The following is a 25,686-nucleotide window of genomic DNA, read 5'->3' as shown; positions in this document are numbered from 1 at the left end:
AACAGATTAGATAAATAAAGGGTCATTTAATAATAGTAATTGAATTTATGAACTTTGAACTTAAAATATAAAACAAATTTTATTTGACACAAAACGGATATTTTTATATCATGTTAAATAATATTTGATGTTTTAAAGACAATGTCATTCAAATGTCCCCCACGGCGTTGTTTAATCCGAGGTCTAATTTTCATCAGTTCTTTTATTAAATGAGCAAAGTAGGGTAAAAAAAAATTCTACCCTGGCAATACTAACGAAATTTCCATTTTGTTTCTTCGACAATCTGACAGATGGAAAAATTATTCAATTTTTATGTAATTCATTTGTTACTTAAACATTCGTTTGTTAATTACACATGAAATGTGATGCCATCCTGTTTCTTTAAGATCCTAGCAGTATTTCTACACTTTAAAAGGACACAACACGGCAAAGTTGAATTTAAATCAGGAGTTGCGTACTGAGCAACGTCTACAAAGAAACTATTGGGGCAAAACGTAAACCTACTCATTTATGAGTAGTTGAGTCGCCTTTTGTTTGATGTGCGTATGCGGTTTCTGGACTATTCTTAATTCTATGGTCCTAGCTCTTATAAAAGATAATTTACTAACAAAAAAAAACAAACGGTAGGGACACGCCAATGATAGATATCTAAAGTGTGTAAAATTATTATACGGGTATTATCCTTGGCTCTACCCGACCGAGTTTCTCCAGGGTATGCTTGGCCACAACAGTTTAGAGACTAGAAGGAATGTGTATTTGACCACACATTTTTATCGATTGTTGCGCGGTATGATCGATAATTCTGAAATTATGATGAGCATTGGTTTGTATGTTCCTGATAATTACCTAAGACAGCGTCAGCATAGATTGTTTCATATTCCGATATTCAGGACCAACCTGCTTATGGTTATGCCTGTTGGAAGAGCTACCGCTATGTTGAACAACATCGCTCTGGATATTGATCTGTTTCATGTATCCGAAGGGGTTTTCCGGAGCAGGATTCTTCGACTCCTTTGACATAAGTCTCTTTCGTGTATTTTTTTTCCTTTTTTATAATATGTACGTATTGAATATATTTTTGTAATGTATATGTTATATTTAAAATAAATAAATTGAAATTGAAATTGAAATTGAAAATAATCATCGCTCTAGTGCCACAATCCAGGAAGAAAATACGAGAATACGTTTGTATAAAGAAAAGTCAGAACGCGCAAGTGACGGGACTAGATGTGTTTAAGAGGAATGTGGAGTAATGGTTGACTCGGGTATTGGAATCATTCGATCAAAAATTAATTATGAACATTAACAATAGTCCACGGTATCATGTGAACTGTCCCACAAAATTGCAAAGAGAAGCTGGTTTGATCACACGCCTACAAGATACGCCATTTTAATGAGTAGTGTGAACGCAAGGCTAAAAATAAAATAAGCAACAAAAATTATGGCGACAGATTACTATTGCCGTCATTATTGTGTATGTAGGTATAAATCGCAGTCGAAAATTTAACAATAATCACTTATTTCAGCCATTATTAGAAGAAAATTAATATTTAATGCAATAACTTTGTTGTCAAACATTTTGCGAAATGTTATCAAATATTTCTATGAAACCACCTACTGACTGTTCAATGTCTTCAGGTTTCGAGACGTACCACATTTTGGTAGGCATCCCTTAAGCTAGGGTTTCCTAGGACAGCGGTGCCCGTATCTTAACGGCCGTAGTGAATGGTGATGCGGTGGACAGCCGTCGTAACGGTGACTATATAAAAAAAAACGAAAGATCAAAAACTTTGAGCTAAACCATGCCAATCCAACTTCATCCCACACTTATACAGGAGAACAATTAGTTTGCTATAAAGCAAATGACCGGCGCCAAGAAGCGCCATTTAAAATTTAACATTAAAGTCGCCTAAATAAACGACATAATTCCAAAACATTTTATTTTTATTTTTAAAAGGAATAACCCGCTGAGCCTCTATTTTGAGGCTTGTCAGCAGGTGGGATAGAGGGGATATGGAAGGAGGTAATGAAAAATACACCACACCACCAGATCAATTAAGAAAAAATCTTGGATTTTTTCTGGCAACTGGCGGGAATCGAATCCACGACGCCAGTATCACAGTTAGCCGTCTAATCAATTGTGCCACGGCGCCTGTCATGAAATAAGTAGGTGTTTCCTTTAAAAGAAGTTTTACCGCGTGGCAAATCTAAATATTTAAGAGCTTTTTTATTCATTACACCACAGTCTAAAAATAATAATTGGACAAAAGTACATCTTTACAACTTCCAAATTAAAATACAAGTATAAAGAATATGTTATTATTAATCACACAATACAAATAATATCCACGTGCATACGCAATAAGACATTATCAGAATATTCTAGTATTGCTATGTGGAATTTAATATATCAGATTTAAGGCAATTATACTCGTATATATCTAGAATAATTATGTTTGTGAACGCATATTGTTCTACCACACGCCAAAAGAACACTCCCACACTACCAGAAGTCAAACTAAAGGATGCATCATGGGGTCTACCACAAACTTCAAAGAAATTTCAGGTTTCTGGGCCTCAAAATATTCAATACGTTACCCGAACATTGCAAAACCATGACCCAGATTAATTTAAATAAATTTGTGAAAAAATGGTTGCTGGATTTAGGTAGAGAAAAAGCGTAAAACTTACTCAAAAACATTCTAAAATAATAAATGGTATATTTAAATATCGTGTAACTCTATAATAAATTAACTAGTAGGTAAAGGCGTACAAATGTCTGCCCTAAAACAGGTTGTACCTAATTAGGCAGACTAGACATGATCCAGAGAAATCTATTACCTAAGTATGTATGTAGCAGTGGCAAATGGTAATTTTATTTACAGGTAAGCTATAAAAAAATATCTAATATTTGTACCTACATAGGAGGTACATAATATAATGTAAGTAATATAAATTGATATTTTTCCGTGGTTCTGTGTGATACAAAAACTCTCATCCATGAAATCAACTCAAACGATGTAACTTCGTGATATATTATATTATATTGATATGTTATCAATTACTTTAATATATAATTCATTAAAAAATAAATTTAAAAATACCACTATGAATTCCGTAGATATTAGGTATTCAATTGAAATGTCAACTGACCGCATTGTTCTAGTAATTAAAAGTGCTAAAAACGGCCGGGTGGAGCGCTATATGTCCTGCAATATGACGCATGAAAGTAATTATGGTCTTATGTCAAAAGTACCATCTCAAAGAAAAATAGTCCTTAAGAAAAAATGTTTGAAATACTGTTTTCCAAATCAAGAATATTCAAATAATTTGTATATCTGCAAGGAGAAAAAACCCGTACTGGGGTTAATAGATTCAAAATATAGTATACTTTTTGGATGAAAAATAAGCTGGAATAATCGGTTAGTTTCTTGGTTCACCGCAGGCGCTGGGCGCGCTTTATTAAAATGTATATTTATATTAGGATAAAAATACAAACGGTGAAAATGATTTAAAATAAATGTTAATTATTTATTTGTTTTTCTGTAAATAAAGTGACAATAAAACATTATTATGGTTAGTCAAATATAATGGTAAGCTGCGCATAATCACTTCTATACACGGTTCGCCCCTGGTATGTAGTAGATAAAGAAATTGTATTTTTTTGTTAATAAACCATGATTATTATTATTATTATTTTAATTATTATTATGTAGACATTTTTAAACAAAGACTCTAAAGACCCTACATCATCCTTAGCCAGAAATCTAAACAGGCACCTCAAGTACGTCAATGATGGACTTGCACAAAAGCAACTGGCCCAGTATAATTTTCAGTGGGTATTATTTAGTAAAAGTTCACTTACTAGTTCGTCTAATTTATGTACGGCATTTTTGTAGGTTTCTACGTGTTTCTGGAGTTCGTTCTTCAGCGCCACGTGGAGAGAGATGAGATCGCCACTGCTATCCGCGGTTAGGCCATGAGTTCCGAGACCTGAGGAAGAAGTAACCAAAATTAACCAAATTTAAACTTAGATTGATTTCAACAGAAAACGACGATCTACTTTGGGTCCACTATATTTTATATATAAATGACTTATCACTGTACAATTGTTGTATATGCCGACGACATTGGACTATTCTATAAAAATCAAGCAGACGTTAAACAACATGAACGTGTTTAGCTCTGAAACCGATCGGTGAAAAAAATGGTGGTTAAAAACAAATGGGCTTTATTTATTTCATTATATTTCTAATTATTGTTGTGAAATAGCTCTGTCAAATAAATAAAACACACTGAAATGCATTTTTCCTCCGCTTATCCAGACGTAGGTAAAAAATATATATTGTTTCTTACCTTGCACTGCCTTGTCAAGCTCTCGTCTTCTCGTCAGCAGTAGTTCTCTAAGCTGGGGGTGCCAGCAGGCTAGCTCCCTGGCTAGCCCGCCACACCTCTGCCGGAGGGAGGCATCCTGCTGCCTGCTGAAGAGCCTCACCAGCCTCCAGGCCACCAGCTCGGGCTGGACATCGGGTCTTGGCACCACTTCCACAGTGCAGAGCCTGGAAGGAAACAAATAAATCAGATTAAAAATTTTGAATCACAAGATGACTTGTCTATTAATTTGGGTATAAATAATATTTTCATACGCGCGGCAAAAATTAGAGTATTAAATTGTACGGCGAAGTTTCTTGAAAATTCACGAAAAAAGTGATTTTAGTAAAAACGACGTCACTAGTTTTGCTGAGTGTTGTAATATGTTTCCAGTTCACGGGAAGCCAATTCACCAAATAGCAGAACTTACCGAATAAAACTTGTGACGTCACAAGTGGAGTAATTTAAAAATTGCAGAACTAAAAAATTATAACGCTGATAATACGATACATAAAAAAATTGGCTTAGTTTGATAGTCGATTAACAAATGAAAAATATTTTTTAAAATACTGAACATTATTACCCAAAGATAAAATTTCAATATTTTTTTTAGATGTAAATGATATTCTTTATTAAAATTTATTGTAACTGAGAGGGAAAACATTTATAACGGTTATGATTCAACGAAACGAATCCAATAAAAATATTGAAAGTCCGTAAAAACTGACCCCTTTTCAATAATATATGTCGCTAGTTGATTGCATACTTTTATTATATTTATTTATTTTGTTCAATAACACCCAAAAGGCATTTACAAAAAATAAAAATGAAATACATGCTAAATATTAAATAATAAACACAGAATATCCACAAAAAATATGTGAAATTAGTTAGAAAGGATATAGTAAAAAGTTTTACAAAGTAAAAAAAAAACAATAATAACAAAGGTATGCAAGAAAAAACAGTAAGCATATAAACAAAAATGGCAAAGATATAAGCTTATGAAATAAATTCTGTAAAGCAAACAATGAATAAAGTGTTACGGTAAGCAAGAAAGAAATATTTAAGTTAAATAAATAAACAAGCAAGCATATATTATCACGAAAAAATAAGAAATAAAAATATTTATATATGAAATGCGTTTTTGCCAACACTACAATGCAATTTGATATAATAGTAAAATATAAAAAAACAAGTATAAGGTATTAAAAATAAACAAGTATTTTTTAAATTTATGGAATTGAATTGTCAATAATAGTTTGATGAGCAGCTACAAATAAACTTGATATTGTGGACTTATAAGATAGTAAAGAATTGGACAGAATGAATTGAATTTATATAAATATTCAACCCACGCATAGAATCGGAAAATGCCATGTAAGCAAATATGGAAGTCTTTTGCCGGAATAATGAATGTGTAGGAATTATGTGTGGGTTGGAGCTCCTACCCCAGTTAGAGATTGACAGAAGACACGAAATTGCTGTTTAATGTGTATTTATTGCATGGCGAATAAATAGTGAATTATGTGGCGCGAATGTTACGACGATAAGGTGTTGAAGTAACTGCATTTGAACTACATGCTGGAACTAAGTGACTGATTGAACTGGACTGACTGGGCGTTGACTGCGCCATGTGGTCTTTTTATAGGTTACGTTCCTTTGTTCTTCATATCTTTCTCACTTCAATTTGTTATCTTTTATTTGTATGTTTCTTTTTGACTTTTTTGTCAGTTTAAAAAAAAAAGTTACTAATCTGTTTAGTTTTAATTATTAAGTTGAATTATATAGTTCTATTTCATATTATATATTACATAATGAATTGTTCACTGTTATGATTATTTCTGTAAAACTTTTTACTGTAAAAGGTTCTTTAAACCGTTGATATATAAATAAATAAATAAATATCTCCATAGTAAGGATGATGTTTATGTACTGCAGTACATTGATCTCGTGTTCTCATTCGCAGAATGTAATGAATTGAATTCAATAGAAAAAGCTGAGCTTCTTCTTGAAGTCATGACTCTATATTTCAGGCGAAATTATTAAGCACGTGTCATAGATCATGGACTATAAACCCCACAAATGTTACACAGCGTGTAAAGTGATAACTTAACCAAGCCGATGACTGATCAAAATCTCTTTATATGCCCAGACTTCCATATTTAGGTTCAACTGTGTTGAAAAAATACCTAATAAAAAAATAATAAAGTTTTCTATAAGGTAAATCTCAGCCACCACAAACCGTGCATGACAATAATATCACTGTAACCTGTGACTAAAGCTTTTCATGGGCTCAACACAGCTACCTGTGCAGGTATCAAAAAGAACAAATAACATGACATAACTGACACTAATGACCGACCACACGTTTTTATTATGTCGCTGTCAAATACTTTTCGGACAGATTCTTTAGATTTATTTGTGCTATTGTAATAAAGTGAGCGATGCTGAATTTATTAACAAAATGACGCAAATCAATGACGTTGAAAAAAACACTAAGTCAAACATATAAAATATATCAAATGTTGCGTAGCCCTGAAAAATTAAAAAAAAAAGAGATGGCAAATCATGATACACATTCAGCACAATTTTTTTTTGTGTAGCTTGTTACTCTACTGCTAAAAGGGGTTTCTAAAATTATTTTTCTAAAGTTAATTAAAATTCAAATAAAAGAGTACAAACATAATATTGTATGGGTAAGTACGTATAAAATACAGAACATAATATATTGAATTTGTTTTTGATGTTACGTACTTTAAAAAAGATTTAGAAAACTTTAGCTAAAACGAGACGAAAAAATATAATATAATTATAAATGCAATTATAAAAAGATTTTTTTAAAATTCATCAAAAATATTAAAATTAAAAGTATATATTGATATCTAAAAATACATTAATAAAAAAGAGAAGGTAAAATTAAAAAAAAATATATATAAAATACAAACGATAGATAAAAAGAGTGCATTTTTTAAATGAAAGTTTTACCTAAATAATAAATCAGTTTAGAAACGGTATGCCTTCTAATTTTATTTCTATTAGGTAAGACATGTTCTCCAATCATGTGGTAGCATGTTAACTATTTAAGGAATAGTATAATCTAATCGCTGTCCATATTTATCTTTAATTTTTTTGTCACACGTCATATTAATCCAGACTGTACAGTGAATCCAACATGAAATATATTTCTAATTTCTCCTTGATGCTAGGTGTAATTTTATTTGTACATGTACACTAATTTTACTGTGTCATGTGGATTTGAACGACACGTGTGAAATGATACATTAGGTCGATTTTTTTTAGAGTGTACTGAAAATGGATGCAGAAAAAGTACATCGATCGTCTTTTAGTGAATAATCTTTGCTACGAATTTTAAAAATGAAGTATTTTGTTGTCATATAAACAAACAAACAAATAAACCGTCACGCCGTAAGGGTAGGCAGAGAGGATAGAACGCCACATCAGACTATCTTTGCATACATATCTCGCTTCCTCTACATTCATACATCTTCTTATGCATGCGCGCTGATTGTTGTCATATTATAATTTCAAATCATCATTTTAGAAATTCCGAATTGAACAATGGAAATTAGATGTAAAAATGTTTTCTTGGACACTGAATAAACAGAAGCTTCTTGAATAACATTTTGATAAAAATATTACTTTAAACTACGTCACAAGTTCACGCGGATTAACCAACGATCGGTGCTATGATAGATTTCCGGAGAGCCATAATTCAGCAATCGACAGTCTATTTAACGATCGTCTCAACTAGTGCAACGGAGTATACACCATGTTGCTTCTATGTCTTCATTGAGTAAGATTAAAGCGGGACAGCGCGTACGCAGTCCCGACTACCAAAAATTACGCGCCCGAGTTATCCGCATTAGGGATAATCGCAAGGGTCAGCCCAACCGAAGTGCAATGGAAGAGCCTCGCCCTGGGGGAACCGCCTTGATGATCACGGTATCCCCTACGCCAGGTAAGTATGCTGTATACGCTTCGACTGCAATATTATATCAAACGCATTCCGCGTAACGCTAGCGCGCTGCCAACGCTTGTTCAGCCATCTAGCGGCAAAGATCTTAACCAAACCAGCTTCAGAATATTCGGGAGTAAATTCATAATATAATATACCCATTATCCATGTATTTTAAGTATCTATGTTTATTTTTTATTTAAAAAAAATAATTCTTTGATAAACCCTTACGGGTTACATACATTAAAAAAAATATTTTTGCTTTTAAAATTCACATTCTACTGTTAATAATAATATTTTTAACATCATTTGTAAAGGTTGACTGAGTCTTTTGTTTAGTTTTGTCTGGTAGTTTATTGTATAATTTCAGTCCATGGTTTATTAGTCTCAATTTTCCTTGTTGCTATTTTGCTAATTAAATTATTGACGTGAGCTGTCCATATCAATTGCCTGTCTATTATTAGTCCTAAATATTTAACATGTTACATGTTTTAGTTTACAGTTTATTTTATGTGTGAGAATATATTTTAACTTACTGTGGTGAAATCCGGTAATTGGCTTATTTGTTTTTTATATATAACTAGCGGACCCGACAGACGTTGTCCTGCCCGAACATTGGCTTGCCTGCCATTAGCTGGTTCAGCAAACGTTTTTTCGATATTCGATAAACTATATACTAAGTGACATTTGACATTGAGTTTGAAATTTCAATCTTTTCGTTTTGTTATTGTGTGATTTGCTGTTGCCCAAAGCAAAACCAAAAAAATGTGCAATACCTCGTTATCCCGCCCGGTTGTATGATCGTTTGTGATAGTAAAAAAAACTGTAGTAATAGTCCGAAATAGAAAAAATGAGTTCATCCATAGTAACTAAAGGTGGATAATAAAACTCTTCAAACGTTAGTTGAAAATTCAACCCGACAATGTTGGCGAGTAAAACGTTAATAGTAGAATAATGAAGATGGTATCATTTTTTGACGTTTACCGGTTATCTTTATTTACTCACGTCTCTACGGAATGGACTATGCTTATCAATGCTTAAACAATCTAAATAGGAGAGTTCATTCAACGACGAATTTTTTTATTTAATCGTCAAAAAAACGAAAACATTTTGAAAACGATTTAACAGTATTTTTTCCACCAAACCTCGGCCGCTCAATTTCGTGGCAGTCAAATTTATTTTTCAATGTTTGAGTGTGTCCAAATGCTTGCAGACTGGCTGGATTTCCTCCATTCATATAAAAATTTATTTCAGTAGAGAGGAAAAACATATTTGAGAATGGAATCTGGAAGTCTAGGCATTTACAGAGCTTATGACCTGTCTTTGGCTGGTTAAAATACTTTATTTACACAAGTGTTTTTTTAAATTATATTTTTCGCAATCTGACATCATTAATCTGACATTGGCGGCCTCCGTGGTGTAGTGGTCAAGACGCTTGACTCACGCACGGAAGGTTCCGGGTTCGATTCCCGGTGAGAACACAAAAATTAAAATTTGATTTTTCTCAAGCCTGGTTGTTCTGTAATGTAATTCACCACTGTAATTGGGCCTCCTGGCCTGTTGTGGTGCAAAAAAATGAAACGAAATGAAATGAAGTTTTCATACAAACATATTTTCATATTACGCGGCGACTTCGCGCATGTGTGCGGTGAAAGTGGGACAAAGTGAGGGGTTTCTTGGACACAGTCCGATGTATTTAAATATGATTATGGCTACATTATAATATTTCAGATGTTGTTGGATTATCGTATTTTTGTTGTCTTTTAATCATTCTTGTTCTCAAATAAGATATTAAAATGAAATTGTCAAACTTTATTATTATTTTAAGATTCTGTTGATCGATGTTATTATTTGATAGCGATTAAATATGCCATGTTGCCACGTGGTTTAATTTGTTCACATTTTTGACGTTTGCAAGGTCACATTCCACAGTGTAACAATGTGTAAAAAATGAATAAAACATAATATTCCATTTTTGAGATTTGAAATAAAATTCAGTGGAAAAAAATTTCATTCAAGTAAAAACGCGAGTTGATAGTAGAACGATAGTTAAACCGAATTCGTTAGTAAATTAAACTATACTCAAACTCAACTTACGTTTTAGAAGTACTTGTTTGTGATTAAAATCCAAAAGTAAAAATTGACAATATTAATAAACTATTGAATTTAAGTAGGTACTTGTTTATGGTTGAATTCCAAAACACAAAATTAATATTTTTTCAAATATGGCATTTTTTTGCAAACGTCAAACTCCGGTCGTCTCGTCAACAAATGGATGTAGTTATGTAGGAATACGATTTTAAAAAAATCTACTGAATTTAATATTATTTTAGTGTTACCGAAAATCAAACATAAAGAAATAAATGGGTAGAAGTTATAATGAATTTAAGGAAAGAATCTGATTGAGATCCACAAAAAACAAATGCTGTTTGTAAACATTAAAAAAAAAGTTTTTTATACCCAAAAAAACAACATCTTTCCATTTTTTGCAAATGCATTCTCCTCGAATGCAACCCTGGTAGATCGATGAATAAAACATTTATGATCCTAATTTCTTTTTTACATATTCGATTAAAGATTTTAATGCCTACGAACATGCACAGCGCAAAGATCTATATTTCTCTGAAAACCGCACGTAAATCGGTTAAGCCGTTTAGAAGAAGTACGGTGACATCACACGTACAGAGAAATTATATATATACAGGTGTTCATCAAACCCTGTCACATCTGAAACCACGATGATCAGTATGAGCAAAGACATATTGGCATATTAAAATATTTTTTCGAACGAATAAAATTTAAAAAAATAAAATATCAAAAAAGCAAATGGTTGCTTACTTCACATATATAATAATAATATAACACTTAATCATTTTTATCCGTGGAATCGATTGATTGGCTTTGTGATTGTTTAATGAAATTATTATGTCTTATAACTTTTCTGTATTAAGCAAGGTATATGATTCCCTTATAAATTAAATCAATAAATAATGTAATATACACGATGGACTAAGGCTGATGACCGCGTGAGATTTTAAGCTCTTTGAGTTCCTTGTACTTGTACGTAAATGTTTATTGTGTACCAACATAATGTACGTATTTTATTAAAAATCACATTTTTTATTTATTTTAATAGCAAAATGATACGTACATTTTTACAATTTAAAAAAAACTAAAATCCCACCAAGCCACTTTTTGTAGCTTGTTGGTGAAGATTATATTTATACTGACTTAATAATATTATTTACATTTATAAAAACAATGAATAACAGATAAAAATTAACAGCCGGAAAGATCAGAATAAACATGTTTATACAAATAATATTTTATAAATTTATTTTTTAAATACAAGAAAATAAATGAAAAATTAAAATATTTACTCCTAAGCTACTATTCATATATAAACTCTTGATCGAGTAGCCACTCTCTTATTTTGCTCTTGTTACAATGTGAGTTAAATTTAAGTTCTTTTGGTAATAAATTAAAAATTCTAGGTACCAAATATTTGAGAGTTCTATTTCCATATTTATTACATACTTTTGGTACTACCAAGCCATCATTAGACGTCATTATTTAATAAAAGTACAATGTGTTATGCAGGGTCATTGGATCGGGTTGTGGTCCCGTGGCTAGTGTCTCGGACTCACGGCTCAAAGGTCCGTGGTTCGAATCCGACTCTACCTAACTTGATTCCCATTTTCTAATTGTGAGTTATTTTTTATTCTCATTCTTAGTGGTGGGGTCAGTGCTATGCAAGCTCTTGACGTCACTGCGACCTGTGAAGATCTATTGTGAATAGTTCTCGCCCATCAAGCCCAGGGCTGGTATTCCAAACGCTCTCACGGCCGTATTATCTTGTGTATTTACGTACAAAATTCACGAGAAAAACTGTTTTATCATGCCGCGAGAGTAGTTCAGAATAGCACCCCAGGGCCCCGATTGCAATGGGAAGGTATCATTTATATTCAATTTTATCTATAAAGCAAAATTAAGTTTTCTGTATGAAAAGCAGAATATGCATACAATTTTTTTTTTCCTAAACATGTTCAATTATATTTACTTATACTTTGAATGTTTCGAAGTCGAAGATAACTCTGTTAACTTCCCATTGTAATCGGGGCCCAGGTGTATAAAGAGCCTGGCTACTGTGTGGAAGGCGAGAGTTTACATTGCGCTCAATCTCCCCCTCCAAGCCCAGATCCGTAAAGTATTGGGCTATTAGGTAGGGGGCGATCTCTTTATCATCCTCAGGTTTTACCAGTAGTCCCCCGAGGATGAGGCTCTTTTTATGATGTAAAGCATCACATTCATCTCCCGCCATGCCGGACACCATCGCTCTGGATATTGATCTGTTCCATGTATCCGAAGGGGTTTCCCGGAGCAGGATTCTCCTAATACTTTAAAATAAGTCTGTTTCATGTATTTTTTATTTTTCATAATATATGCGTATTGAATGAATGTTTGTAATTTTTTTATTATTTTATTTAATTTATTGGGGATATCAACAGTAATACATGTAACAAAAATACAACAAATAAAATATACAGAGAATAAAACCAATGACAGATATCCACAGAAATACATTAAATACACGTACAATACATACTAGTGTGTTTGTGTGAGTGTAAGTGAGTGAGAGGGTGGGTGTTATATTGGAATAAGGGTGGACATGTGTGTAAATATTGCACAAGTGTCAAGTGTCGAAAATATAAATATATTTAAAATATTAAGAATTAGAGATAAAATATAATAAAATAAAATAAAGTAAGATAAGATAAAATAAGACTTTATTATTGAAACTAACTTTAAAAAAAAAAAAAAAATTATCCCTCATTAATTACATTTTTGTTATTTTCTTGGGTTAACCTTTTCTTTTCTTTTATTACTTTCTTACTTTCTTATTTCATTTACATTTTTTAGATCTTAATTTTAATATGTACTTTTAATTTTCTTACTAATTTTTTTTTCTTCCTGTAGATATGAATTGAAATTCTCGATTTACTTTACCTTGTTTAATTTATTTTTTTATCTTGTTTTGATTACATTTATGAGCACACACTATTTATATATGTGTCTATTATTTTTTTCTTCTTATATTTAAAATATATTTAAGTAAATTACTATTCTTTGATTTTAATTGTATTATTTTACTCTATTTTCTTACTTAAAAAAAAAAAAAATCTTTAAACTATTTTTATGTTTATTATTTTATACGTATACAGTATTATGTCTGTACTCTTCTTATTTGATTATTAATTAAAACTAATGTCTGAGCACCCGATGACAAACTATTATTGAATGGTTTATCGGGACAAAATATATCTCAATACTTTGTTTTCTTTATAATGTATTAATATTGTAATAATATGTATATTTTATTGAATAAAGACTCTAAAAAAAAAAGTATAAGACAAAAAAGTATGTTTTAAGACGCGCATTTTAAATGTTATTTTTTTACAATCAAATCGATCAATAAGCGGAAAGTTCAAATTATATATTTTTTTTTTTTTTAAATAAAAAGAAATATTTGCGTTCTTATGATTTACCCAAATATTTAATTTTAAGGGGCCATTTTCAACGAGTTGTAAATAACTCACTATCACTATATTCACTTACAAAACGTATAAGTGGAGAGTTCTGAGCATAGTTCGTACGAACTGCTGGCAGATGAAATAGAGAGCTCGACGTGTGACGGGTGCGGTAGCCGGGGACATTTAATGATAACTCCGACAAAAGAGCCGGACTATCAAGGCGTCCACTAAGTATGTCATGAAGCACCCCCATGTCCAACAGTAGACGGCGATCTTCTAAAGTAAACAAGTGGTGTTTTTTGCAGGAAGACATATAATTGAGATCGGTATACCTGCATCTCCAGTTAAAATTTTCTAAGAAATGTCCATTGAATTTTCTCGAACTTTTCTTTATGTGTGACATATTGTGGAGACTAAACAGAAGGGGCATACTCGAGCAAACTGCGAACATGAGCAAAGTAGACCATTTTAATACACGCGATATCTTTAAATACCTGACATGTACGAAGTACAAAACCAAGGTTTCTATGTGCACGGGTCAGTATGTCATCGAAGTGATTCTCAAATGTAAGTTTGATATCAAGAATAACACTCAGATCGCGTACGGTATTAACTCTCTGAACAGGTTGGTTTTCTAATATATAATGATATTGGATGGGATGTCGACCTCGCGAAAAAGAAATAAGCAAACACTTTGATACATTGACGTTAATTCGTTTTTCAAATAGTATTCTGTCAAACGGTTTACATCATCTTGAAGTTTAAGACAGTCAAGGGGATTCTTAACTTTGAAGTATATTTTTTTATCATCTGCGTACATCAAAAACCTTGCGTTCATAAATACAACATAAATATCATAGAGATACGCGTTGTAAAACAATGGTCCCAAATGAGATCCCTGGGGTACTCCGGAGGAAATATCAGCAAACTCAGATCGAAAACCACCAAGAACAACAGCTTGGCTTCTATTGCTGAGATAAGATAAGATCCATCTGTGAACGTCTCCTTTAACACCCAAGTTTTAAAGTTTAAAAGTTTAAATGTATATTATGTTATTTAAAAATAAATGAATTGAATTTAATTGAATTGAATTCATATATAATGTGTATAGGTGTTTCCTCATCTACACTGCAGAACCTACATCTAGAAGTTTCGGACAGGTTCATTCTAGCAAGGTGTTTGTTCAATCTGCAGTGCCCTGGGTGGGCTCTATTAATAACCCTAACTTGATTTCGGCTGAGCTTTATTGGGTCAAAAGCAAAACTTTGCGCGTCCCCTTTTATCAGTTCCTTTGCTTGGTGCTGACTAGGTACTTTTATCCAGAGCATTAGCACTCTGCTTTCTGGCCCATGACCTAAGCTCATTACGAGGAGCACATTTAGGCAACCCACATTAGGGTTCTGGGCCTATCGGGGCTATCTCAGCTCCCAGCCTTGTTAATTCCTCAGTTGACTCGTTACCGTCGATGTTTGAGTGTCCAGGTACCCAAATTAATGTCACACTGTTACACTCACCGACACAACTAAGCCCCCATATGCACGCCAAGGTTAATTTAGAATTGATCTCGACAGAGTTCAGTGCTTTTAGATCAGCCTGCCTGTCTGAGAGAATATAAATTATTTTGTTTTTGTATTGTCTGCGCGTGAGTTATTTACAACTCGTTAAAAATGCCCCTCAAAATGAAATATTTGGGTAACTCATAAGAACGCAGACATTTTTTTTTATTTGATTTTAAAAATACGTATTTTAAAATAATTATTTGTGAATTCTTTTTTTTCTATCAGTGTCAATCAGCAGTGGAGGATGTCTGAAATAGCTAACATTATTTACTGCAACATATAGGAAAAACAATTTGAGAACGGAATATGAAAATCTAAGCATTTACAGGTTTGTCGTACCTGTTTCAATACATTTAGATCTTAATATAAATCCAGCCTGTCTTCAAACATTTGGACATATTCAAAACATTGTTGACTAACATTATGCCATGTTTCCTTTTCCCGCAATGGTTTTAAATAATGACTCGTGCAACAGTGGAATCATTTATTTATTTTGTTTATTCATTTATTTAATATATAACACATTCTGAATATGTAACAAAAAAAATATTTAAAAAAATATATTTATGGGAAGACTGCGAAATGTAATAGATATAAAAAGTAGTGTTCTTATATTAAAAACAATAATATGTTCACACATAAATTACTGTTCTTCCATTCTTTTTTTATGTAATGAAGGAGAAATTAAAAATGTACAAATTCTTCAAAATAAGGCAATGAGGATTATTCACAAAATAAATATTTATTCTAATGTAGAAATAATGCACAAATAAATTGGTTTGCTCACAGTTATGCAGCAAATTAAATATAATGTAGCAATTTTTATGCATAAAATAATTAAGGGGATGAATAAAAATTAAAATAATAATAAAATTTAACCAACACTGTCGTACATATAAAACAAGGGATAAAAAAAAGATAAGATTACCAATGAGGAGAAAATCGGAATTTCAAAACTCGTTGTACAACGGATTGAAGCTGTACAATGTGTTACCTGAAGGAATAAAGGAGATAAAAAAGATCGAACTATTTGAAATTTATTTGAAAAAATCTATTATTGAGAAATTTTGATAAAAAATTGTAATATTATTAAAAGTTTATATTCGTTCTTAAGATGATATTAACTAACTTGGTAAAACATTAATAAATAAATGAACTTAGTAAGGCTTTTTAGGCTATGCCTGTAATAATTAAGAAGAATAAAAAATACATAGTAAAATAAATTAAATTATTATAACGTGTGATGCAATAGAATAACAATCCAGAAAAATAAAGTCAAAATAATTATGAATAAAACAATAAATTTAAATATATTTCAACATATAGGGTTTTTTTTTTTACTTAATTAATTAATATATTGAGTTTTTCTACTGCCATTTCTTGGTGGAACTGCAGAAAATTATAATAATAAAAATACTTTATAGTTTTATTCCACTTTTATTTATAATTATTTGATAATTTTTTTACCAATTAATAAAAAATCATACCAATTAATAATAAAGATCAAAGGGAAAGGGATACTAATTCAGGCTCATATTTATTACGCTGCTGTTCAAAAATAATTATAAATAAAAGTGGAATAAAACTATAAAGTGTTTTTATTATTATAATTTAATTAATTAATGTTACATAGTGAGTAAAGTGGCCACTTAAACCAGCCAATGACAGGTCATAAGCCCTGTAAATGCCTAGACTTCCATATTCCCTTCTCAAAAAAATTTTCCCTCTCTGTTTAAATAAATTTACATAAAATTAACTCTTAAGGGAGGAAATCCAGCTAGTCTGTAAGCGTTTGGACATACTCGAAAATTGTTCAATAAATTTAATTTTATTATAATCTGTATTAAAAATGTATTTTTAAAAAATAATTAATATTATTATTATTTCGTTTACTGTTTATCACCTCGATTAAATAGACTAATTCAATCAAATCTTGAATGCTACCACAAAATGCTTAAAAATGACATAACTGTTTATACTGGCATCAAGTATGGTGATTTTTCACACCAAATATATGATATTATGTCAAATTCCATTCTTTATGAATATTCAGTTATGATAATTAAGCATAATATGCATTTATATAATACCCACCTTTTTACACCATAGAAAATAAACAAAAGAGTTTGATTGATTGAATTATATTAAACAAATAATGTAAGTGCGGTTTGACTTTTCATCATATGAACGTATTTTCGTATTTTCTCCCCGAATTATGGTACTAGAGCTGTTATTTTTTTCCACAGCATAGATATTTATTATGAGCGTTTCTACGTAGTTTTGTTTTTTTTATTAATTGTCTCTTATGGGAGCTAAGACCATCCAAAAACACATAAAGCGCCCAGTTTTATCTGCCGTCTTCGGACGTCAGTATACAAATATGATAAATAATTTTAAAAAATACCAACACATAAAACCATAGAATTATGAATAGTCCAGAAACCGCATACGAGCATCAAATAGAATGCGATTAAACAACTCATAAATGAGTAGTTTTACGTTTTGACCCATTGGTTTCTTTGTAGACGTCGGCGTCGCACACTACTCCTGATTTGAATTCAACTTTGCCGTGTTGTGTCCTTTTAAAGTGTAGAAATACTGCTAGGATCTTAAAGAAACAGGATGGGATCACATTTCACGTGTAATTAGCAAATGAATGTGTAAGTAGCAAATACATTACTTAAAAATTCAATTATTATTCCATCTGTCAGATTTTCGAAGAAAAGAAAATGAACATTTCCTTAGTGTTGCCAGGGTAGTAAATTTTTTTACCCTACTTTGCTCATCTAATGAGAGAACTAATGAAAATTGGACCTCGGATTAAACAACTCTGTGGTGGACATTTGACCGACATTATCTTTAAAACATCAAATATTATTTAACATGATATAAAAATATCCGTTTGATGTAAAATAAAATTTGTTTTATATTTTAGGTTCAAAGTTCATAAATTCAATTACTCTTATAAAAAAATATAAATATAATTTTAGATAAATTAACAAATTGCTTTTTTTTACCTTACATTTTTTGTGTTATAATTATATTTTTTTCCCAGCGTGCAACATTACGCGGCGACATCACGAATGACCGCGGTGAAAATGGGGGGATTTTTGGACGCAGTCCGATGTATTCAAATATGATTCTACGCTCCTTCTGGACTATTCTTAATTCTATGCATAAAACATTCTGGTACTTCCAAAAAAAAAAACATCGGTTCAGTTTTGAACTTTTTGGGACGAGGCAAAATTAGTTCGACGTTTTTCACACAGTAGCGGGGAGGCATTTGCGAGAAAGTGACAGAAAAACCATGTTAAAATACCGATTCATAAAAATTCTTTTCAGCCACCGCGTTTCCTCTCTATACTTTTTTGCAAATCAAAGGTTCATGATTCAACTCTCGGCAAAGTTGACATGAAATAAAATTTACAAACGCGTTTTTGAGAATGACTGAACTTTGTATAAATGCTGTAATTTGGATGGGTGTGACATTCTTTTTCTTCTGCAGTAAAATCCTGTTGTGTTTTGGCTGTCACGTTTTTATTCGGCTTAAGTTAAGTGTTGTAAATCGCTTTACGGGACCAAGCGTGGTATTCGAAAACGGTAAAAAGACTAAAATAATCACCGTACAATTTTATTACGCCACTCGTGCTAATGAACCTACTGTAAAAATAACATTATTTAACATGGCTTATAGAAATTCTTAATAATGACATAATCATTTGCATTTTTAAAATTTTACAAGACATGAATCAACTATTTATTTAAATTTTTTATTTATTTTCTTTTTATTTAGGAAATATACAGTAAAGTTACAAAGTTTAATATTTTACACAATTAGACTTAATTCTAATGGACCAGTGAAGTTTCCATATTATAAAGCAATTACATGTAAGGTTAATTATGAAAGTATAAAAAAGAGAAGGAAAAAGAAAAACACAAATGAAAGTTGTTTAAAAATTAAAATTTAAGCAAAGAAAAGATATTTTAAAGTTTGTAGTTTTTAGTGAGTTTTTACAAATGGAAATAATATTAAAAATGAAGAAAATTTGTAAGAGTAATTAAAAATTAAGAATTGAAATAAAGAATGAAAAACATGCTCAGATGTAAAAATAAAATAAAATAGTAATAGCATTTAAAAAATAAAAAAAAGGAAAAACATAAATATACACATATTTATTTTAAGGGATTCAAAGAAACGATGAGAATAATCTTTAAGTGAAATATAAGACAATTAATTTAGGTCAATTTAAAAAACATCTTCAAAATTAATGACACATTATGGTAAGAGCAGCAATATATTGATTTTATATACATATATAATTTAAGTAATTAAAAGTAGTTAGTAACTATATGAGCACATTAAAATAAAATTGTTACGACATTAAATAAGGAAGTTCACTGCTACAGGAAATTGGATGAAAAAATATTGTCTTACACGCGGTAAGAGGTAGAACGTTTTATATTACGGCGAAGTTTCTCGAAAATGTATGAAAAAAATTATAAAAATACGTTTTAATAAAAATTAAAAACAAAGATATTTAGAGTATGTCCAAATGCTTGCAGACTAGCTGGATTTTCTCCCAAAGGAGTTATTAAATTATTGATTAGGAAATTATAGAGCTGTACTAATAATATTATTTTGTCTTTTTTTCTCTTTTTTTTCTTACTATTATTTATGTATTTATGCTCGTATCTGAGTAAATTTAAGTATGACTACGGGAGATAAAGTCGTTAACATCACATGCCACGCAGCAGTGGCGAATGGTGATTTTATTTACAGGTAAGCTAAAAAAATTATATATTTGTATCTACATAGAAGGTACAGAATATCTGTATATTTTTTTATTTTATTTATTTATTTCTTAAGTTAGCTTGTATTACAATACAATACATAGTTTATAAATTAATATTTACACTTATTTTACTTACAAATCTATTTACATAATTTTACAGTATACATAACATTTATTTTTAAATTCATATAAACTTTTTTCATTTTTCAAAAATTCAGGGATCTCTTCAATGAAAATAACATTTACTATTAATTGATAATTTTCTGTGGTTCTATGTGATACAACAATTCTCATCCATGAAATCAATTTAAACAACGTTACTTCGTGATATATTATATAATATAAATATACGAGTATTATCCATTACTTTAATACATAACTCATTAAAAAATAGCACGATGAATTCAATCGATATTAGGCATTCAATTGAAATGTAAACTGGCCGAATTGTTCTAATTATTAAATTAATAGTGCTAAAACGGGCCGCGTCGAGCGCCATATGTCTAAGTATTACGAAATGGAAAAAAATATTTCTGAAGAAAAAAACATATCAAAATTTAAAATAATGGTCAAGACATATGTGATAAACAATTTAAAAATTTAATATATTTGCAATGTTATTATTAGAACACACATAACAATATGGAATATGTATTGATATGTGTGCCCTACTTTAAGATTTAAATAAATAAATATGTCTTGCAATATTTTCCGGAACCTTCCGTGCGTGAGTCAAGCGTCTTGACCACTACACCGCGGATGACGCATGAAAGTAATTATGGTCTAATGTCAAAAGCACCATCTCAAGGAAAAATATCCCTTCATCAACATCTTTAAATAATTTGGGTAATCCGCAAGTTTAATCTAGGAAAAAAAAGCCCGCACTGGGGTTAAGACATTCAAAATATAGTATTTGTATGAAAAAATAAGCTGGAATAATCCGCAAATTTACGCTAACAGGCGCAGATAATTTAAAATGCATGTCACAAAAGTTTCGTCTTAGAAATTTAACACGAGCATATATCTCGTGCGTTGAAGTGCGTTGAACTGTGAGTTGAAGTACTCTCTTATGGTGGAGAGGGTTCAGAAGAAATTTCTTCGGTTTCTCTACATGAGGGAGTGCGGATATTATCCATGGCTTTATCCCACTGAGTTTCTCCAGGGTATGCTTGGTTACAGCAGTCTGAAGACTAGAAGGAATGTGTATTTAACAACGCACTTCTTTCGATTGTTGCGCGGTATTATTGACAACCCTGAAATTATGCGGAGCATTAGCTTTTATGTTCCTGATAATTACCTTAGACAGCGTCAACATAGACTGTTTCACATTCCAATATACAGGACCAACCTGCCAATGGTTATGCCTGTTGGAAGGGCTATCTCTATGTTGAACAATATCACTTTGGACATTGACATTTTTCACGTCTCTGAGGGAGTTTTTCGTTACAAGATTCTCTTACTTTTTTAACATATTATTCTTTGGATATTATGTATACTAATGTGTTTTTTTTACATATACCTAATTTTACCTAATTATTTATATATGTATGAATTAAGATATTTTATTTTGTAATGTACATATATATGAATAAATAAATAAATGATTAAATGATCTCAATTAGAAACAAAAAAAATGTTTCACGTCAACCATGGTGGAAATCGAATCCGAGAGCTCTTGCATGGTAGGCTAACGCACTGACCGCTACACCCCGAGGCCGACAATAAAAGTTATGAATGAAATTAAGTGACAACGATTGGTGTTTGATTACTGTTATTTTGATACAGCAAATCTCTGTGAGATCCTTTTGTGTCTGGTCCATAAAATATTTAACAGTTAGTTTTTTGCAGTAGATTAATTTATTGGCCGATAGCCGCAGGCGGATTTCGAACCGGGATCTCCGCTCTAAACACCAATAACAAAGAGCAACTGTGCTCCATTGATTATTGTGGTGCTGGGAGCAATATTTATAGAAAATAACAGTTAGAACTTTGAATAAACACCAACATATTATCATAAATACTCGTAGAAATGTATGGTACGAGAATTTTACCAATTTTACCAAAGAGATATTAGAAACAGGTATTTGGAATAAGTATTTGTACATTTTTTTCTGTTACTCTCTCGCAATATCTCCCTGATACAATGCGTAAAAATCAATTGGAAGTCCGAATGATTATGCCTAGCCAAAATTAACAAAATCGATGTTTCGTTTTCCCGTTTTCCGCACCCGATAAACCGATATTCTTTATTTTTTTTAGAAAGATTATTAGAAAAAAATGTTCGATGTCAGAACTTTTTTAGTTTTTCAAAATTTAAAATGAAAAAAAAGTAAATCGCACGCAGATAAACTTGGCGCTTTAATGGGTTTTTTTATGACCCTAGCTCCCAAAATAAACAATTTATCAAAAAAATAAAACTATGGAAACACGCCAATGGTAAATTTTTATAGTGTGTAAAAAAATCACTGCTCTTGTGCTATAATCCAAGGGAAAAATACGAGAATACGTTGTTATGAAGAAAAGTCGGACTACGTTTTCTCCTAATTTTTCATACCTGGATGAATGAACTTAATTTTGTAATTGAATTTATTACAACAGAGATAAAGAACATTTGTTAATATTAACAGCTCCCCTGGGAGTTGAATCCAGTCCTTGTCTACAAAAATTTGGAAAAACTCAAAATTTAAGGACCTCTGAATGCGCTTTATTCGATGTTACGTCTTCTCAGTACTTTTTTACGGCGTCAAAACGTGGACACTCACCCTTAACACATCAAAAAAGATCAAAGCCTTTAAAATGTGGTGCTACACGAGGATATCAAAAACCTCGTGGGTGAACAGAGTCCGAAACGATGACGTTCTCCGACGGATGAAAAAATATAAAGAGGTACTGAAGACCATAAAGAAAAGGAAACTCGAGTACTTCGGGCATGTGATGAGAGACGAAAAATATGACATTTTACAAGTCATTCTTCAGGGAAGGATTGAAGGAAGACGAGGTGCACATAGAAGGCGCATCTCTTGGCTAAAGAACTTGCGTGACTGGTTCCATTGCAGCACTCAGTTCTTGTTCAGGGCAGCTGCCAGCAAAGTGAGAATTGTCATTTATTTATGTGACGGACTTATGCAGTCCATTCTTACGATGGTATATACAATTTCTTATAATAAATACCGGCACTGATAAAATAAAATTAAAGCTAGGACAAAAAAAAATACTACCTTAAGACAAGATCCGGTCTATCTTAGTGATTTTTTAAATCTATAAAGACTTATATCAAAAAAGTCCAGATCTTGTCTCGAGTTTACAATACGACACAATCGGGACATTGGTGCATGCAAGCCATAGTTTGCGCTGTGTTGATCGAGGAACAGCACATTATTATTTCGCAACCGGCGGATCGGAACATTGAATGCCACTTGTTCCAGTAACGATGGTACATCAATTAGGCCATTCAGCAAATTAAACATAAATATGGAGTCAATGTTATTTCCATATTTTTGTAGACTTGAGATTTTTAACATTGACTCCATTTCTCCGTAAGTGTAGTCTCCCCTCTCGAGGCCAATCATCCATGCTACTTTTCGTGGCAAACGATGTTGCACCGATTCGATATGATTTATCCGGCCTACATAGAAGGGAGACCAGCTCACGGATGCATATTCTAAAAGAGGACGAACAAGTGAGCAATATAGTGTTTTAACCGTGAACATATTAATAAAGTCACTAGATGTCCTGCTAACAAAACCCAAGAGTTTTAGTGACTTGTTAATCATAGTATCAATGTGTTCATAAAAGTATCAATATGTCACGGTGATTTCCAACCTCCACCGGGGAGACGAAAGACAAGAAGAAGAAGTAACAAAATGACAGTGGCGAACGGTGACTTTTTTTATAGGTAAGCTTTATTTTTTTTCATAATTTGTACCTGCATGTACATACATAGATATAAGTAATCTCGCAAATGAGTGGAGGCGTATAAAAAAAAAGTATTTACAGGTACACGGATTCTTTTTTTATGGTTTTGTGTAAAAACAACTTCATCTCTCCAGCTCCAGTTTCACCTGCTGGCAACAGAAGACGCAATACCTACTTATTTTTAATCAAAATAATTTTAACCAATAACCCAGCAAACAAACAACAATTAATAATTTTGCGTAATATGTAGGTATATTCTCCATTATTTTAAGACAGTAGGTACATGTATGCTTTTGCATTTATAAAATAAAATATGTTAAAAAATAAGGATAATAAAATAAGTATATTCATAATTCCTTTTTGTTTGGCATTGATTAAAAACACCGCATATTTGTTTGTAATTTACATTTTATACAAATATTTAGGTACTAATATAAAAGAAAGTAAACATTTTTTTGTAAGACGTCACTCCCATTATGTTTACAAATTTTTTTTTTCTTTTACGATATATATATTTTTTTCTGAAAAATTAAAAAAAAAACAATACGATTAGATTTAAATTAATTTATTTATGCCAAAATACATAATTTTAACTTTACATATTATATTACATACCATAACATAACAATAACATTCATTAGAAATATTCGCAACAAAAATGTCACGTGACAGTCGTGACCGCCGCGCTACGCCGCGCCGAGCTGTCAGCTTCGTTTCCTTCTAAACTGAGAATGAATAATGCAAGAAATTGACGACACCGAGCGAGGCACCACTAGCTAAAACGCGCGGATTAAAAAATAGAGAAGCTTGAAATAATATCTGTAATCTGCAAGTGCAAAATATACGCACTGGGTTTTTGAATGTTAAAATACAGTATTTATTTTGTATTGAAAAATAAGCTGCAATAATCGGAACCGGGCAATGCGCTGGGTGCGCATTTAGCAGCCTATATTTATTTTTTTGAGGAAGATATAAACAGTGTAGTTAATTTATAATAAATATAGATTATTTTATTTATTCTCCTTTAATTAAAACTACTATGAAACATTATTATTGGTAGTGAAATATAATGGTAAGCTGCAAATAATCGATTATATGGACGGTTCGCCCCTGCAAAATGATGTGATTAGAAAGTGGAATGTGCATCGGAAGGTGCTAGGTACATCAACAGGTGTGCTAGAAATAAAATATTCGAATAATATAAGTTGTATATTTATTTTTGAGTTATGATTATTTGGCACCCAATAATAAATGTCGATATGAATCTTAAGGTATTCTCAACATTCAGCGCTTCACTCAGTCGTATTTATCTCTAAAGTAACATTAAAATCTCTCGCCCACTATTTCTGCCTAAATTGTGATTATTTAAATCCCAGTGGAATTGTGAAATTGAAGTCAAAATTTCAATATTTTGAGGATATCCAAATCTTTATAAACAATACCGGAATAACTAAATGTTATTACATATTTGTCTTACATTTGCCATACCGAGTCTGCCTATCACCGTTTTCTAAGAAAAGTGGCATGGTTGCTCGGATTAC

The 25,686-nt window shown here is 31.5% G+C and overlaps 1 protein-coding gene and 1 non-coding gene across 2 annotated transcripts in view; both read right to left on the bottom strand.

The window, feature by feature from the left end:
- LOC148279595 (uncharacterized) overlaps positions 1 to 25,686 on the bottom strand; it is a 114,186-nt gene that overhangs the window by 60,593 nt on the left and 27,907 nt on the right. The window contains exons 3-4 of the mRNA XM_088229692.1: positions 4,357 to 4,559; positions 3,866 to 3,993 (exon numbers count right to left, since the gene is read on the bottom strand). Of these exons, the coding sequence (XP_088085818.1) occupies positions 3,866 to 3,993; positions 4,357 to 4,559 (331 nt within the window). The remainder of the gene's footprint in view (positions 1 to 3,865; positions 3,994 to 4,356; positions 4,560 to 25,686) is intronic.
- On the bottom strand, positions 8,197 to 8,358 carry LOC148279596 (U1 spliceosomal RNA). Its single transcript, XR_015822828.1, has one exon. It is a non-coding gene; the product is annotated as a U1 spliceosomal RNA (small nuclear RNA).

This window comes from Micrasema longulum, unplaced genomic scaffold, assembly GCF_059751315.1.
Source record: "Micrasema longulum isolate JH-2025_06_02 unplaced genomic scaffold, ASM5975131v1 h1tg000696l, whole genome shotgun sequence".
NCBI lineage: Eukaryota > Metazoa > Arthropoda > Insecta > Trichoptera > Brachycentridae > Micrasema > Micrasema longulum.
The sequence above is the reverse complement of the archived record's forward strand: the minus strand, read 5'-3'. Positions and strand labels throughout refer to the sequence as shown.